Source organism: Tinamus guttatus, unplaced genomic scaffold, assembly GCF_059628265.1.
Source record: "Tinamus guttatus ecotype Peru unplaced genomic scaffold, ASM5962826v1 Tinamus_guttatus_pri_ptg000246l, whole genome shotgun sequence".
NCBI lineage: Eukaryota > Metazoa > Chordata > Aves > Tinamiformes > Tinamidae > Tinamus > Tinamus guttatus.
In genome coordinates, this window is record NW_028288780.1 from 2,277,671 (window position 1) to 2,296,792 (window position 19,122).

The 19,122-nt window shown below is 41.1% G+C and overlaps 1 protein-coding gene across 1 annotated transcript in view; it reads right to left on the reverse strand.

The window, feature by feature from the left end:
* Positions 1 to 5,776: 5,776 nt before the first annotated feature.
* Positions 5,777 to 19,122, reverse strand: part of GRID1 (glutamate ionotropic receptor delta type subunit 1) — a 437,352-nt gene continuing 424,006 nt past the window's right edge. Inside the window, 2 exon segments of the mRNA XM_088526360.1 lie at positions 5,777 to 6,281; positions 13,600 to 13,635. Coding sequence (XP_088382486.1) covers positions 5,853 to 6,281; positions 13,600 to 13,635 — 465 coding nt within the window. The 3' untranslated portion in view covers positions 5,777 to 5,852.

The following is a 19,122-nucleotide window of genomic DNA, read 5'->3' on the forward strand; positions in this document are numbered from 1 at the left end:
AGAGAGAAATCAGAACCCAAATACAATCTGCCAAAAAACAAACAAACAACAACAACCCAAACACACACACTACACAGGGGAAAACTTCTTGCTATTTGGTTTCCTCAGGCATTATCTGAAATCTTCTACACAAACCAGAACCCCACAAACGCACATTTGTTTCAATACTGTCTCTACCTGGGATCCCAAACCAAAACACCAACCTCACCCCAGCACCGGACTCCGCAGTGAGACAGAGCGAAGGGGCAGGGGCACCACAGGTACCTCAATCCCCCTGCACCACCAGCAGCCATCTCAGCGCTGGGAGGGTCTGGCTCCTGGACCACAAGCACCACGCTGCTTGCCTAAAGTTCTTCAGTTATCAAGAGTGAAACATATCCCAGATAAACAAAGTTTCAGGACTGATCAAAGTAAAAAAACCCTTCACAAATATATGGGTTTAAATTAGCATTCAAAATACAGGGACAGCTTTGAAACTGCAATCTGCGCATCTAAGGTGACACGCACAAAACAACAGCGAGTTGGCAGCTGCTTTGATCACTGACTATCAAAGGGATTTGGGGGAGTTAAACTCATAAGCCCCACTGCAATTTAATAGTTTGGAGAATTTAAGTATTTTACACTCAATCACAGCATCAGCTTCACTTTTTTTTTTTTTTTTTTTTGTGCGCTGTCAGAAGTTTAGATATTTCTTCCCATGCTCAAAAAACCAAAGGCAAGAGACATATAACCATAGTCAGCACATGCTGTTGGTGAGTCTTTCAGCAATGACTTAATCACCCCTTATAACTACAGCCATGTGAGTAATTCAACAATAATGATCACAAATTAATGTCATACTTTTAAATCAAAAGGGACAATTCCCTTGAATGTATTTGTGTCCTTAAGAAGTGTGAACACTTCTCATTTCTAAGTCATTTACTACTCATTTACTTGTTCGCACCATACTGACCCCCTAAGCTAAACTCAAAGTTGTACCGGTTTGCCAACTAGTTGAACTACAGATCTTCATTTCTAGGGCAAGTTCTGATCAACTTGATATAAACTGTATAAAAAGCACATGAAACAAAACATCTTTTCCTCTAATATTGCTGATATACAGAAAACACCCAGAACTGGGATCTCCCTTTTTCACAGACCTGTTCTCATGGGTGCCTGCTCTGTTATTCTGCCAGCTGCAATCCCCACCTGGAGCTCAGGTGCCTTTGGGCTCCAATTAATTCTCCACAGGGAAAATAAATCCCCCACAAAACAAATGCAAAATGCACAAGAAAAGGAAAGAAACATTTCAGAAGCTGGAAATACAGAATATCTTATAAACTCATTTCCTTTAATGAACAAGCAAAATCTGAAAGTAGGCTGATATCTAGCTAAAGCTGTTTTTAAACCTTTGGTTCTCTGTCCCTTCATTTAGGGGTTTCCCCATGGCAAGCCTCGTGGCTAAGTAGAGCAGCTAATAAAAGAGAAAGTCATTCTTTATTTTGAGAGACTTGGAGGCAGGTTGTGCTATGATGAGCAATTTCCCACCTTGAATCATTTCAGACTGTTTCAACAGCAGAGTGGCTTTTAATGTATTATTATTCAGGAATCACCTGCTATTCCTGCCAGGCATCCAAGCAATTTAAACCTTGCCAAGGTGCACAAACAATTTTTTGCTCGAGTCCCTTCCTCACCTTATTACCTTCCACTTGGTTGCCTGTTTGTGCTCCTGGAAACTAACTTTTCCCTACTACAAGATGAAAAGGGCAAAACAGGGGAAAAGTTTGATGCACACAGAACTGCAAAGCTTTATAACTACAGCAAAGTAAAAACAAAACCAAGCAACCAAACAAACTCCCCACACTGATCAGCTGTTAGATCCAGAGGAGTCTATACAAAAGGAAGACACAACAGCACAGCTTCTTCTTAGGGCACTTGGTTCCAACATCAGATGAAGCTACCACCACCAAGAATGGATTACTACCTAAGCAAGATATTTAATAACCACTTAAATAGAGAGGAAGAAAACAAAGAACACAAAATAAAATAAAAAGCAAAAAGAAAACAAAAACATACAAACAACAATACAAGAAAATCCACAAAAAACTTCAGCTTATATATTAACTGTAGTTTCTTAATGTGGTTAAGAACCTTCTAAAAAGACAATGTTAAGCATACAAAGAAAAAAAACAGCAAAAAGCTCAGTAAGAGACTGAAGCCTCATACGCTGAGCTGCTGTTACAAGTTACCTTGGAGGGGCTGGGATTTTGTCCTGTTTCCCTGCTGACCAGGCATGGAGCAAAGCAGCACCCCCAGCAGGCCCCATAGAGAAGCCCGCCCTGAGGTGCTCTCCCCTCACAGCCTCCAGCACACAAGGGGAGCCAGAAGGTTCTAGATGTCTCGCGGGGCCCAGCAGCCCCACCCCGAGTCACAGCCGCCTCACCTGTGGGTCTGCAAGAGCAGCAGGGCAGCTGCCCAGGTGAAATCAGTTAAATGAGGCTGATTCTCCCCAGCTAAGGCAGAATCAAGGCAAAGAAACAAGTTTTGACAGACAACTGTAATGTAACAGTGGTATATCAACTGTATCTGGTAGAAGAAATGTTTTGCTTCCTAAAAATAAAGTGCTACTGGTTCTGTGCTGGGTATACAGGGAGGGAGATTTGCTGGACATGCCCAACTGAGCAGCTGTCACTGCACTTTCCCTTCCCTGATCCCTGTTCATCGTTACCTCACGTTGCCCTTCCCCGAGCTGGGGACCAGCACCTGGGCATGGTGGTAAGAAAGGGAGAGGGAAAGGAAAAACATGCAATGCAATGCTACATCTGAGCTAGTGATGTGCCAGAAATGGAAAAAGGTGAGTGACCTTTTATATGAAAATTGAGCAATTCCTAAACTAACAGATAGACTCACTACCAGTGTTGTGCCAGAGAATTCACTTTGTAGCAATTCAGCCACACAAGGCACCAAAATAATGAAACACAGGCACTTGCTTTCAGTGTCACGTGGCACCGCCTTTGCTGTGTAATCCTCCTGGAGGAACTGTGATATTTGGGATCATACATTATCCCTGGTTTTATGCACACTCAGTGTGATGTGCTGTTTGAAATCATGGGCAGTTTGGTCTTGGTTGTTTTCACAAAGATGTGCAGTATTTTTCCACTCTGCCCTGCCAGACCTTAAAAAGGGTCAAATCTGCAGGTGGTGCACATAAGCAGAGCTCCACCAGGGCTCTGAGCCTGTGCTCATTTACAGCACATGGAAATTATACTTCTCACTTGATCTGTGAATAACTATGTGTATATACATACATATATATGTATGAGTGTATGGTGAATATATATTGTATAGAAAGTGAATGCTTTGAATTGTCAAAATGAAGTTATAAATATAAAACAGGAGACAGAGTATGGAAATCATACATTCTGCATTTACTTTGAAAACTGAAATTTATGGGGAAAGAAACATTGTTTATGCTCAAGAAGAACATGGTGATTTGCTTAAATAATCTAAAACCAAACCACTCTCACATGAAAGATTAAACAGCTTCCTGTCATGGTTGACAGGCTCAATCTCTGACTTGCTAACTTTCAAATAAACAAATAATTACTAGGCACTGACAGACCCATTGTGGATTGCTACGTTTATGCTATAGACCCTGGTGCAGCAAAGCACTTAAGAAGGTGGTTAGCCTTAAACAACTGAAGAGTCCCAGGTAGTTTGGTGAGCTCACTCACCTGCTTGAAATTAGTCACATATTTAACTCGAAAGCTGCATTTAAATCCATCATTAATCAGCAAAACGCTTCAGCCTGTACCTAAAGCAGCTCTTGCTATAGGGCTTGATGCTTAAACAGTTTTCTGAGGGAGAGCTGTATGGTTTGATTCTGCAAGATCCTGATAATCCTGGCTGTGATTCTGCAAAGCATTTAAACATGTGAGGCGTATTCAGGAGAACGCAGCATGGCTGGAGAGGTGAAACCCACGCGTACACACTGAAAGAGAAAGTAAAAAGATCTCAAGTTGGTGTCAGCTGATTATATATTATTCATTTTTAATTAGTCTGAAGCAAATAGTGCAACTTGTGCCAGAATGCAAAATCGCACTGTCTTCACCAAGCCGCAGCCTGACAGCAGAGACAAATGAACCCTGCAGGGTTTCGCCTGCTCCAGCGTCACCGCTGCGGGCACGGCACCGGGCTGAGCGCGCTACGCCGGCCTCGCGTCACAGTTTGACTGCATTTTCTTCCCTGCCATTTAAACTGTAAAAAGTACAGATTTGGCTGACTTTATCATCTCATAAAAATACCTGTTGAGTAATTATGCAAATCAGATTAGGAGGCAATCAACGGAAGGCTTTTATTTATCCAAAAGCATGACCCATATCATCTGCTGACTTTCTTGGCACGTGACTGCGTTTTTATGTCTTCTCAAAGACTATTTTTCATCTCTAATGTAGGTAGTGATTTTGCTGCACCCAGATCAAAAGCCTTTTCCAAACAGCAGTTTTCTAATAAAATGAAGAAATCCCATGACAAAGGGAAATTGCCACCTACCTGTAGTGATACATTTGAGAAGATAATAAATTATTCCATTTCTGAAAGCTAGTGATGGTTCATTAGCAACAATGGGGGGGTAGGGGGAAAAAACAGTTATCTCGAGTATTTAAACTACTGTTTGGGAAGGAAACAATGTGTTTTGGCTTTTTTTTTTTTTTTTTTTTGTAACATGAAATAGCACAGGTAATATTTGCAGACCAAGACATTAGCTTTATGTGTTGCTCTCTCTGTCCCTTGATTGCGTTGCACAGAAAAAAATAAATGGCATTTTTTAACAATTTCTACCAAGACTATAGGCATGACCATTGAAATGTTTCCCTTTATAAAATCAATGGAAAAAAAGCAGAGCTGTGCTTATAGTTATGAACTTAGCCTTGTCATTCAAGACGTGACCTCGACAGAATGCTCTGCACCCATTATGCAGAAATTCCTTGAAATGCTAAAGAAAGAGACGGCACCAGAGGGCTGAGTCCCCCTAATGCTGTCACCTCCTCTCTGTTCAAGTTTGCCCTCCTGCCAGCTCCTGCAAGTCATTGGTTCCTCCCCATTTTGTCTACAAGAGACTCAAATAAAAGCTGACCACATTATTTTCTTAAAAGCTTCAGCCATAACCTGAAACCTCTGATTTACCAAAGCATTTATATATATAATATATATTATATATTATATATATAATACAGAAGGTTAAATAAAAAGAGCCACACAGCGCAGAATACATGCAAAACCACAATTCAATAATCCTGTGCTTTAACTTAGAAACTGTGTGGAAATTTAAATCCTTGTTACATGGATTTTTTTTTCTATTTATTGGATTTCAGTAAAAAATAAGGCTTAAAACAATGGTCACTGCTTTGCTGTGAAATTGCCACCTTGCCACCTATAAAACAGGGTTCTGAGGGAAGGTCTGAGTATGGTGTACTTTGCTAGCAAGAAATGAGTAATTTCTTTTCACTCTTTAAAAAAAAAAGGAATGAATGAATGAATGTTGTTTTGTTGAAACAAAAGAAAAAAGATTGTATGGCCCTCAGTCCCAGTAACTGGTCTTCTTTGGCACTTGAGAACGATCACAAGTAGTTTGCCTTTTTATTCATATAGAACAAAATTTACAAAGTCATTCATACATTTTTGTTCGCTTTTTTGTTTTTTTACTGACTTCGAAAATTGGGAATATTCAAAATACACTTTTACCCCACTTCATTCTTTCATTATTTACAGATATATACAAGAAAAAGGTAAGAGTCTCTTTTTATTTTTTTTTCTTTTTCTGTTTTAAATGTGGTATTAAAAAGCTCTGCTGGTTGTGGGTCTGTCTGTGGTGGCTATATGGAGGTCCCGTGCGAGGGCTCCAGCGCCTCGGGGATGACGCCCCCCGGCACGGCCTGGAACGACATGGGGATGGGCGTTTTCACAGGGCTCTGCCGGAAGAGGCCCCCGTTGGGCGACCGGTGTTTGCACTGGATGGAGGGCATGGTGGCCGAGCTGCTGAGGGGCAGCGGCAGGTTGCTGCCCGCCGCGGCCGACAGTGTCCTGCTGGCGCCGTGCGCCGTCTGTTCTGGTAAAAAGGTGCTCACGGAAAGTTGCGTGTTCTGGTACTCGCGCACCGGCTCCAGGGTCTGGGCGGGCGGCATGCCGCCGATCTCCAGGGCCGAGATCTCGATGGACGCCGGCGAGATCTGCTTGTGGGCGATGTCTTCGTCGATCAAGCTGTTCATGCGCCTGTGCACCTGCTCCAGGTTCACTTCTTTATCCTGTTGAGGAGGAAACGGGCACAGTCAGTGCAAGCGAAGCTCCCCTTCCCTTGCAGCAGCCCTAGCAGCTGGAGCATGGGTACCCTTGCGGGCCTGGCAGTGCTGAGGACCGTGGCCGGGCGCATGGTGCATCGCAGAGCTTGGACCTGCTGCCACGGATGCAGCGGGACCAGCGGCAGGGCCAGCGCTGAGTGGGCCTGGCCTGCTGGCAGCCCGCGTGTGCCTTGGCTGCTGGCACCGCTCGCCCAGCGCACTGCAGCTTCTGCAGCGGGGCCGGTGCCGCGCGAGCGGCACAGCCTCCTGCGAGGCGCTCGGGAAGGCCGCCTGCCAACCTGCAGGGTAACGTCAGCCACCTGCACTTAACTGCTAGCTGCGTGTCCCAAACAAAGGCAGCACGTTCAGTCATTGCCCTGTACATCACACAGCACAGCCAGGACCTGCAGCTGCAGTTACTTGATGCAAGCAGAGTATATAGGAGACCAGCAATAAAGCATCCATAAAAGCCAAGCTTCCCTGGCACTGGGGGAACCCTCCAGTTTGACAGAAATCTGCAATTGCACCAGATTGCCAGGGCAGCCCTAGGCTAGGAAATGGGGGCAGCCTGAAACTTGCAGGGCATCCTACACATGCCTAGACATTGCTTAAAGCCAGGATCAGGAGCCTCAAATGTTCTGCCTCACACCAGAGAGGAGGCTCTGGGAGTGGAGATGACTCAGGCTGCCCACCCCTCGCCATCTCTCCCCACACTTCAGCTGGAGCACGGAGAAGCGCAGCAACACCCCAGCGTGACCCACTGCCTCCAGCTGCCCTCGGGAGCTGGCAGCCAAGCTGACTCCCAAGCCCTCTGTTCCCAGCCATGTCGAGCACAGATCTGAGTTTAACCTTGTGACTTAAAGGCACCTCTGCATTTTTAAGGAACCATGGGATTTGTGGATCTCTGCAAGAATTTGGAAGTGGGTAACAGGGTTACATAGGGTCCTTAGCTTAGGTTAAATCACCACTGATCTTGGCTAGAAAGTAGCTGCCCAGTAGCTGCAGGAAGCACATCCTTTGCACGTCAATTGAAAGAGGTTTCATATTCTTAGTTCATTTACATCAAAAATCCACCAATTTCCAGTGTAGCTCTCAGGAACTCTGGTGATAATACCTTCCTCACCAAGAACACTGACCCATGCTATTTTTTTGAATATTGCTTTTTCAGTCAAATCCTCTAATCCAATAATTTTGAATTAGAAGGAATCAAAGGACAATAAATGAAAAATAGGCTTCTGGTGGCAGAAAGAGGCCACACAGTGCTTGATCAGATAACTACTGCAGCTACATTAGTTTACAGCCCTTTTAAAAACAACCATACCTGAGTTATCAACCCCTTCATTCAGTAAGTTTGACAATGCACTAAGCTGAAGATAAGACAGAGGCTCTTTCATAAACTCTGCAGTTAGTAAATTAAGGATGTGTTATAAAGGCCAGAGGATTGCATGGATTTAATTCATGGATTTTATTTGTTTCTAGTCCATGAAATAAAACTGTGGACTGTGGGGCAAGCATGGGAAGTGTTCTGACATTCTTCCCAGGCGGGAATAGCAGCTCTACTTACACAGGCAGGTTCACGTTGCCTAACAGCCTGGACACCTGCAGCTGTTTTCTGGCCACCAATAAACACTTTCCTACAGTATTTTGCTCATCTCCAACCTTCTGCTATGGAAGTGTGTGATGACATCCTGTCTAAGGAGGCTAACTCCATGGAGTTAGCCCATAATATGATGCTTCTCGAGGTGTCCGGGACTCCTCTCCCTTTTCTGTGCAAATCAAAGGTGCTGCCAGCTTTTACTTAAAACACCCAAATTTACATACTAGTTTTCTAGCATCCATACTCTTGCTAAGCCGCATGATGCAAAAAGGAAAATATAGAAAACTCAGGTTAAAAATAAGCAAATACTGGGAGAACAGATTTCCCCGAAAGAGGCTTCGGAGAACTGTTCATGACTCATTCGTGTTTTCCTGAGCTCTGCTAGCTTTTACCAAATACTGATACCTCCATCAGATCCCTTCAAGTGAAAACACACATCAACATTTTATTTGTTTGTATTTTTTGTCTGCAAACACATCCTCAGTGCATTCCACGCTGCTTTGCTACAGGAACAAAAATAAAATGACTGGGATAACCAGCCAGCCCAGTGGGACTGGGACAGTTTCTGTACTTGCAGCCTGCAGTTATTAATTGTTTGCAGAAGAAAAATGCATCTGTGAATGAAATGTACCCTTCATTTGCAGCATCTGTACTCAAAGCATCATAAAATTCAAAGGATGAATTCATCCTTGTTATATGTTTACCTTAGTTCTTTTAAGATACAAACATAAATAAATTGTAAATTAGAGAGCACTTACGACTAAGGAGAGGAATAAATGTTTGTGATTTATTTTTTAGGTGGAGGGGTGGGAATTTCATTTGCATACCTTTAACTGAAAAAATCTGCATTATGGACAACTTTCTGGCCTTACTAAGATCAGAGACAATTTTTACTGGCTTCCAAGAGCCCAGACATTCACATTATTTCCTTCTTCCTGATATTAAAACACATGTTTGTAAAGGTTAAGGAAAACAACTCTACCTCAGAGGAATAACAAAAACACACTTTTAAAGGTTCCTTCCTTTTTCTTTGTCTTATTAAATGAAGAAGAACTAAAAACCAAAATGTCAAGCTTTGTACAAAATTGTCTTCATGTTAAATTAATCTTTTATTTCAAATGCTTTTTAAAAAGCTAAGATAAAAATCAAAAACATTGGAAAATACTAGTTTTTGCTTACTTACTAGACGACTACCTTGCAACATAAAATTTCTAGGGTACAGACTTCGTGATAGCCTTCTTAACATCTAAGAATTTTCTTCTAGTTCTATAGTTCTCATTAAACATGAGCCATTTGCTATACTTTTTGTGCATTTGGTAGGGTCTTAGGGTTTTTTTTTTTTTTTTTTTCTCCAGAGGATTAATTGTGAAATGGTTATCTTGCATTTCAAGCTTTCTGACACTGCAACTGCTGCTTAATTCTCTATTTCTGTATTCATTCCTCTCTGGCAAGAAATAATAATTCAATGTGATAAATTAATACAGACTATTATTTAAAAAAAAGAAATAATTTTGGTAGGGAACAAATACCTTTAAATCCTAAATGAGGAATTGCTGGCAAGCACCAACAGCAGTGCTGGATAGGGAGAGGGCCCAGAAAGGCTCCGTGTGCGGCCAAGGGACGGTTGGGTCTGGGAAGGGCTGAGGCCCTTCCTGCAGGTTCCTGGCTCTTGTGCCATGCTGCTCTACTCCAAAGACAAATGAAATGGCTCTAAACTCAATACTCCGGTCTCTGTGACAGCAGAGCTATCAAAGGTTTTCTCTTTCTTATACTTGACATGCAAAATTTAGTTAATGCTGTAATATGTCACATCCCCAATGTCTTATGCCAATTTAACTCCAGTTTTCACACATTGCTACACTGGATACATGTATATGCCTGTGCTGCCAGAAAGAGATAAAATATCTTCCTCTAACGGCCTTCATAACTTTATTTTCAATATTAATGTTATACTCCACATAGATCAGTTGAAGAAACTAATCAGTGAAGGGAAAGAAAAATATCACATGCAAGGAAAATGAATTATAAACACAAGCTTATCCGCCTCAAGCCTAAGGAAAACAGCTAAGCAAATATTGCTTCTGGTCAGGAAATTATCTCAATCATAAATACCAATCTAAATGTCATTCTTCCCCAGTGAATCTGAGTCCCAAAGGGCAAATGAAAGGCACGTTTCTGACTCATCCCGGGCACTTGGCCAGGACAGCCCGGCTCAGCGGCCTCTGGCCGTCAGCGGCAGCGCTCAGTCCCGGGCATTTCCCAGGATCGGGATTGCCGCCTTTCTGGTCTAGTAGCCACGACTCCTTTCTGGGCCTCCTAGGTGAAGCTTTCTTCTGTGGGGAGAAATCAGACTCAGATGGAAATGCAAGTAGAATGACTTAAAGAGCACTCAGTATTTTTTCTTGGTTTACTTTCTGTGACTTTGGACAATGGACTCCACGAAAAACACACTGGCCATCACACTGGAAGAATCCGAAACTACCTGGGCAGTTCGGAGCTGGTTATCATTGTCAAATGTGAGAAATATCCCCGAGTGCTGGAGAGGAGCTGCTGGCCAGACACTGCCCCTGTCGCGGCACCCCCAGGTGGTACAAATGTGCCTGGGGGGTTCAAAGGGAAGCTCTGAGGTAAAGACCTCTGCAAAGAAACTAAGGTGGCCTCTTCTTGTTCACCATTTTTCTCATCACAAAGATCAAGAGAAACCACTTCAAAAGATGAAAACAGAAACTAATGAAGCAGTTTTAGTAAATCCAGAGAAGGAGACAACTCCCTCTGCAAAGCAAGCGTCAGATACCTGGAGAAAGTCTGTTGCTGACACTGACAAAAACTGTCAACTGACAAAAATTGCATCTGCATCCAACACATGCAAAAAGCCACACGAAAGGAGAAAAAGACTAACAGCCCTGACACTAAATACCAACCACTCAAAATTCAGAAATGCAGCCAAAATCAGCAGACAGGCACGGACAGTGAGGGACTATCGTGAATGTGCTGATACCTCCCAGACAGAGGCAGATAACTGTGCCAAGGATTAAAAGCCTGTTAATATAGTTCTTAATAAGCCTCAAGTGATATGCAAACAAAAAAAAAATACTTGAGGTCTTTTAAAGTCTTAATCATCAGTCATGGAGCATTTCTGTATTTTTTCCTTTGTTTGTTACTGCTTTGGGTTGACAGTACGAAGGGTTATCTCTCAGAGAACGGAACAAAAACAAGAGAAATGTTGATGCTACATTTTCATTCCCTGAAAGAACTATCCAAGAGAGTAACTACAGGCAATTTTATGATGAGGTGTTCAAAATCTGCTCCAAGCCCCAGGCTCAGGCAGACATTCCCCCTCCTGACCTTGACCAGGCCACAGGCCAGACCCTCCGTGCCTCAGCACCACGTGCATGTACTAACACCTCTTAACTCGCGTGCTTCCCAACAGGAAAGCAGCCATGGCTACGAGACACAAAAAGATGGGATGCACAAAGCATCTCCGAGGCACATTCATGCTCAGATGGACAAACTGCGTAACTGAAAAACAAAGCAGAGAAATTAGGTGTTAACAGACAGTTTCCACAGCCCAGACAGCCCCAGACAGAGTGTCCTCTTCATTCGCGCAGAAATGGAAAGCTCTCCCCAGCTCTGTCTGTGGTGTTTTAGCCACCAATGACTTCAACATTGTTTGTTAAGGAGAAATGCAGGAGGGACAGCTCTACATGCGTATGTTTGTTTAAAAGAAGACTTATTTTCAAATCTTTTATTCTTCCAGGGTCATTATCATTACTTTCAGCTGCATCTACTGTATACGTAAAGCCGTAATTCTAATTTATTCCAGGATGCTCTGACAAGAGTGGCAAAAGCAGACATAATTGGCTTACTCGGGAAGAAAAAACAGCAATGACATATGTAATAGATGCACTGCAAAACAATAACGACATAGTACTGTGATATATTAAAAGAAATTACTTCTGTTTTGTATGACTCAGCTTCCCATGCTTATTTTTCTAGGGATTCTGCAGTGGGCAGTGCAGTGATGCAGAGACAGATGTGCGAACAGATGCAGTGATGATGCATGTTTGCTGTCATTAATTTAACACAAGCAACTAACCTAGTCAAATAGCACTTAATGTTACATAAAATTTGCTGAGTGTTTTTTGAGTGTACTCTGCTAGATGCCAGTTTGACCATAACAGTAGCTTATTAAAAATAAGCAGAGATGCACCTCTAGAGCCTACTTGAAAAACTGCTTTCATAAATAGGCTCAACTCTGCAATCAAGCTTTTGCTCTCATAAGTGGAAACAATACCACATATTTTAAATCATCCATAAAACAGCTGTTAGAATGACGCACTAAGAATGAGATTGGTTGAGGTCCAGTAGTCTGCTATATCCAACTGAATGGATAAAAGAGATAGTTTTGCAATATATTAATTTCAATGCATGAGTAATCTTAAAAAAAAAAAAGAAAAAGAAAAAAAAAAAGAAACTTCATTGGAAACTATGTACAAGAGGCCACCTTACTCACTAGGAGGTGCTCTCCCCTTCCTCAGAGGGCTGGAATTCTTTTACAAGTGACATTAAAAGTCCTTTTCCTTTCTAAGTGAAAGTAAATCTGAAAAAGTGAGAAAAAAATACTGCAAAGATTATATCAATGTGATAAAAATCCTTCCAAATACATTGCCAAAGGTTTCTTCTATCCTTCCACAGCCAGAAAATGCTCATGATTTGTAAAGATAAAAAGAAATATTGCAAAAAGGCCAAAGACCAACGAGATGACACTGACTTAAATGAATTGCTACAGTAGCAAGGAGTTTCCTGAAGCGGTCCTTATCTTCCCACACTGGCCTTGTCTCCCTTTTCCAGGTCTAACCTGAGCTTACAGGGATCCCTAGCCAGGAATCTAATTCCACAGGCAGCCACGACCACCCAGTTCTCCAGACCTGCAAAAGGCCAGGCAGGGCCCAGAGAGCAAGCTCCCCACTGGGGCAATGAAGCAAGCCAATTTAAATGACCTTATCATCTGCAGCCCCTCTCTGATTTTTTTTTTTTTCTCTTCAGCTGGTATCCCCATGATATGGCGCTGTGTGAATAAATACGCGGGACACGCAGCATCTGTTGGAACTCAGGAAAATCGTGAGTGCCCCACAGGCACACACACATTCTTCCACATACTCCACATTCAGAAGGCAGGGTCAGCATCCTTGTTTGTCACCCATGACGAGAGGGGGGATTTGACCTCATGCTGAGGCATTCAAGCTTCAAAATGCTTACCAACCTCGGTCCACAAGCATTAGACTCTGGTAACTCCACCACAGAGAACATGAATGGCTGGTTCACGTTACACAAATGTTTCCACAGTTTTCATGAGATTAAAAGAGAAAGGATGGTAGGACAAGGCACAGTAATGGTTTCCAACACAAGCAGCAAAATGCAGTACCATGGGATGGGAGGTGTCCAATGAGCATGCCAACGTCTCTGCAAAGGGACTCTGGGGAGAGAGGGGAGCTTGCACGCGGGGACGCCTCCACAGCGTACACGCTGCACCCCGCATGGTCACAGGCATCAGCAGCACCAGGGCCACGTTCAAAGGGGCTTCCAGGGCAGGGGGTGGGGAGAGGAGGAGAAAACTTGCAAGGATTTGTCTGTGCAGGCATTTTCAACAACAAACCAGTTATCTGTACGTTCGTTATAAATTCTCACCAGGATTCTGAGGCCCAGCCTCACATCATTGGCCATCTCCAGAGAGAAAGGGAAAAGAAGATGGGGGGGGGGAGAAAAAGGAGGATCAAAATAATGAGGCTAATACTGTATTTAATATTTCACTCCTTTAAACAAACATTTTTAGCTAACGTTTTTGTATTTCTTGTTTGAAATAGTAAATTGCAGACACTGCAGTGCTGAGGAAAACAGCCCTGAAAAGTATTTTGTTTTCAGAGTTCACCTGTAACACCTAAAACAACTCTGGGAAGCTATAGATAAAGATAAAATTCACTAGGGTTCTCTTCCAAAACTAATGGGATTATTTACATTGCTTTCAACATCTTTTACATTCTAAATTATTATCTAGTCCCTAAGGAATGCAATTTTTCACTCTACTGAGCCCAAGGCAAAGTGGTGCTACACTTTAACGGACTGATGTACTCTAGTGGAGCACTGGGCATAACAGATTGCTCAGTCCTCCTCCTCCTCCACCATTCCAGCCTATTCACATCCAAATCTCAAAACATCCCATTTTTCCTATGGCATCAGGAGTACAAGAGCGAGCTGTCACAGGAGACACAGGGAGATGCTTCTGCAGTCTGTTCCTTACCCACTAGCAATGGTCTTGCATGGCCTCTCCACTTGCTTCAGCTATTTGAAAGCCCCAGAAAACTACTAATCTGGTCTATTAGCCACAACTGTTTCATTTAAAAACTGAATTTCCAAAAGATTTCAGCATCCCCATTTGGGGCATTAGGAATCAGCACAAGCTCCTAATTTGGCTTGAGAAACGAAGTGGCCCAAATCATTAAAGGACTTCAGCATATGGAAAATCTGGCCACCAGTTTCCAACAGAGAATTGCTGTGTACTAAATTCTTCTGAAAACTGAAGTACATTGAGTAACAATGGATCTTTTCTACAAGAACAGCTACAAATGCAGTTCTGAACTTACGATGTTCAAGAGGAAGCACTACTGTTTTACAGAACAAATTATACAATTGATACAATATTAGCACCTACGATTCTGTAATATTTTGCTAATACTGAGAATAGGCAAGAGATTATTTCAGGTATTATAAAATGATTTAGAATAAAGGGATAAAAGCATTACATATTGCTAGCTGATATTACTTTATTGAAGTTAGATTTTTTTTTTCTTCAGGATGAGATGGCATTAGCACCTTTTAAAAGAAGCAGTTTAAATTTAAATTATCCTATCTTCTGTGTCCTAAACTATTTTTGCTGCAGAAAAGTTGTAAATCCATTCATCAACTCACTTCAGTACACAAGTAGTGTTTGATTTGTGCTTTATAACTGTTGTTTTCAAAGTAACTAAATTTTAATTCTACCACTAAAATGAATGCCATTCTTAAGATTGATTTAAGTGAGGTCAGGATCAAACTCTTGACGCACATGCTTAAACACTGAGGCAGATCACAACCTAGAGAACTTTACAAAGGACAAGAAACCAAAGAAAACAAAAAACAAAACAAATCCCCTCCAAAAAACCCTTGAGAAAGCAGTCATTTTAATTTTTTTATTTATTTTAAACTTTTACTGAAATGTACGATTTCATTATTGCTGAACATTCATAGCCCCTCAAAAAAAAAAAAAAAAAAAAAAAAAACCACTTCAAAATACCACTGTAGGCTGACAGCAACCATACAAACATACAGACATGAGCTCTGTAAACACTTTGTGGAGAAGCTAACAGAATCTAGGCACACAGGCATTCCAATTCAATAAAATACATATGCTCATGCCAAGCACATGAGTAAGCACAGAAATTCTCTGGGATAGATCATGTAATGTGACTTATTCTAATACTTAAATTCATTACCAAACTGGAACTTTAAACAGGTTGTTACTTTTAGGGTTCCCTGCACTGTAACAGTCATGTTTTTACATGCTTTTCAGTCCAGAACATAACAAGTCCAGATCATAACCTTAGGAATTCTATTAACATGTTTTGTTTGTTTGTTTGCTTTAACATGACTCTGAGGAAACAGAAACCAAACAAAAATCCCTTCCTTGCACCTAGGGAAATATGTGGACCTGCCCTGGAACGCTTCAACAGTGCTTGGGCCAGCACAACCTGGGCCCAGTGTCTTTACTCCTGAGGATTTTAAAATCCATTACAGCCTTGGTGCAAATCTAGGCTGATCAATAGGCAAAATTTTACTGATTTCAGTGGATCCTGGATGAGCACACTCTGTGCCCAGATGTTACAGACTATCTGATCCACTGCGGGATTTCTAAAGAGAAAAAATTCTTTCTTCAGCCATGTAAAAGGCCAACATTGAGTTAGTTATGATGCCCTTTTGGCTTTGCCAGCTCCAGTACGAGGCAATTCAGTATCTTCCTCTTTCCGTTACTGTAACTGATTCTTCCCATTTGTACTTTGTCATCCCATAACATCAAACTTTGCACTGAGATGGCTGATTCCTAACACTGACTTGCTGATTTAAAGGCACTAGTTAATGAAGTTTCTCAGCTTACCATATCCAACATTAGTTTGAAACTGAATTTCTAAATGGCATTAAAATGCATTATCTTGCCAATATTTGCATTATTTATTTTCCCCAGCAAACTTTATTTATTTTTAGAAAAGTAGAATACAATACAGTGGTACAAACAAGTGATCATTCATATGCAACTGAGCAAAAAATGTACAAAGATTTCAGATGTCATAAAATACAGAAAAAAATAATTTAAAATAAAAACAAGATAAAATATAGAGAACATGCAATGAAGGGAAAATAAAATACCAGTTTAATGATCTCATGTTTCCTTTCCTTCTCAAAAGGAACCATCCCAGGGGAAATCAAATTGCCAGATTAAAAAAAAATAAACAACAACAACAAACAGGAGACAAGAGAAATGAAATGACAAAGAAAAAGACAACGAGGAAAGTGAAAATAATGGTGTAAGCATAAGGCTCTTTAATAATAAAAACCAGTATTGCTGACACCATGCTGAAGGTGTGGAAAGGCCTTGGCTGCCATGGAACAGGACCTGGTTGGAGAACTGGAGAGGCGCGACTGCAGTGCAGATCACAGCCCTCAGCAGGGACAAATTTTATCCCATTAGAGTCGTATCTCTTAGCTCATATTTCCACTTCTGAGGTACACTAGGTTTCATATTCTTCTAATGCCAAAGAGGCCTAGTGGGTAACTCGGGCAGCTAATGCTGGAAGTACAGATTTCTGAGGTAGGTTGGAATTTTTGCATCATCACAAGGGGAACAGGGATCTTAAGGCAAATTGTATAAAGGCTGCCCTGGCTAGACATGCAGGGTTTCTGTCTTTCCTACTGCATACTGCCAAGGTATGTGTAGCAATTTGTAGTGGAATGTTGCTACCTCCCACTATCCTGTAGAATTAGGAAGTATTACAGAGTTTAGATTTTCTGAAATTCAGTAGCACTCCAAAAAAAAAAAAAAAGTTTTGCTCAGAGTAACAGCAGAACACTAACGCTAAGACTCTGTCACTGTGTATGTAGGTCTGGACAGCACTTGAGTTGGTGCCTTCTTTTAATCTTAGAGAAAAAAAAAAGGAAGTGAAACAGAGAAGGGTCTATTGAGTAGAGTGATTTGGCAGAACAATCAGGAAGTCAGGAAATCGCAACTAAGCTGCAAGGACTATGATTGATAAAGAACTGTAAATATGTAGTTTGACAGATCTAACTCCACTTCTAGGAGCAGAGCTAATGGAGAAAAAAAGTTACGAGGCAATGACTAGTAGCAATTCAGTAGGTGGAAAATGATGCTATTTCTTATCCTATAAGAAAGCCAAATCTTCAAGCAATACAAGATCACAAACAGACTGGGCACAGTTGCTGAAAAACTCTCATTGCTAGGGCCTGCACAGTCTATTTTGAGAAAATTTACTTCTGATTTATAATACAAATTATTCAAGCTAAGACAGAATCAAAACAAGAATTTCTTGGGATCATTTTACCATTGTCTCTCAAGTTCTGCATTAACAGGAGATGGATCAATCTCCTCTTTTATTTAAGTACCAGTTCCCAGCAAATAGATCATTCTGTATATCCTAAAGTGACGTATCTTTCTTCACATGAAGCTACCTGTTAATGTATTTTAAGCGAATATATTTTGGATATAGTGAAAACTGCAGAGAGTCAAGGCTTTTCCCCACAAGTAATATGATATTTCATCTTTGCTTCTAAGTTTTCATTGTTTTGAAGTACAGTATGTGGACGATCAAGGAATCGCTTCTTAATAGCTTTGAGGAGGACTCAGAAGTAATAATCTTCAAGGGGAACAGTAAAGTGCAGTAAAACACAGCTGATAAAGCACATAAGATGCTGCTGAGTCCATTATAGTAAGCAGCTATACTGGATCATAATGACAATGAACATTTGAAAACTGTCTTTTAGTCTGTCAAATGAAATAAAATATAGCAACAACCTGATGATGTGGGAAAGCCCTTGGCAGTTAAATGACCCAAATTATATTTGAGTTTACTGAGATCATGAAATAAATGCACAGGAGTCACAGCAGTAAGATACAAACAACCAGAGACTCCACATCCACCAAAGCTCCACAGTTCTAGGCTACCAGGTTTAACTATCTTTACCTGATGCTCAGTTATTCAAAAGAAACATACAGTGACTGAACAGGGAGTCCAAACTATTATTTTTTTTATTATTTGACAACTCCCTAAATTTCTGAGGTTTACCAGTTAAAAGATAAGGTATCAAGTATTGTAGACTGAATAGCAGTTGTGTAAATTCAACATTTTAATACATAGCGATAGATGTATGAGCTGGCAAAAACTCATGGGGAGTATAGGATAGTTGCATTTAACATAAATAGGAAGAAAATGATGATAAATTCTCAAAAATCTAATAAAAAAGATTTCTCTGAAATAACTGGGAATAAATAAGGGCATTTAAACATTACCAAGTATCTTTCCATCTTTAATAGATTATAAATATGAGCTCTAATAAGAGATTCTGACATGGAATTGCAAATATACAATTTTCCTAATTCTATTGGAGTTAATCTTTCTTTTGTTAATTTGATAAGGATGAAGCGAAGCATTAGCAGACATCACATAAAGATTCTTACAGAATAAAACATTAGCATCATTTTTATCAATCTGCTTCCATTAGAAAAAAACATCCAATATTAGCATCTTGGGGGAGGGGGAGAGGGCAGGAGAAGGGGAAGGCAGGCAGCCTTCTCCTAGCAAGAAATCCCACGATTCCTTGCATAACAGCATTGTGAGCTGAAGGCAACTAAATGTATGTTTTGGGAAGGTAAAAGCAAAAGGAAGTCCATCGTTCCTGGAGGTTTATATTCAGGAACTGACTTAATGGGTGGAAACGATATTACTTTTTAACTGTGGGGAGGCAGCCAGAGAAATTTTTCAAGGAAAGAATGTAAAAAAACATTTCTAACTGGAAATAGTCTCTGTCTGACTCTTCCTGGAAGGACTCTACAAATTCAGATCAAAGTAATGCTCGAAGTAATGCCAAAGTCCAAGTTATGCTGTCTGG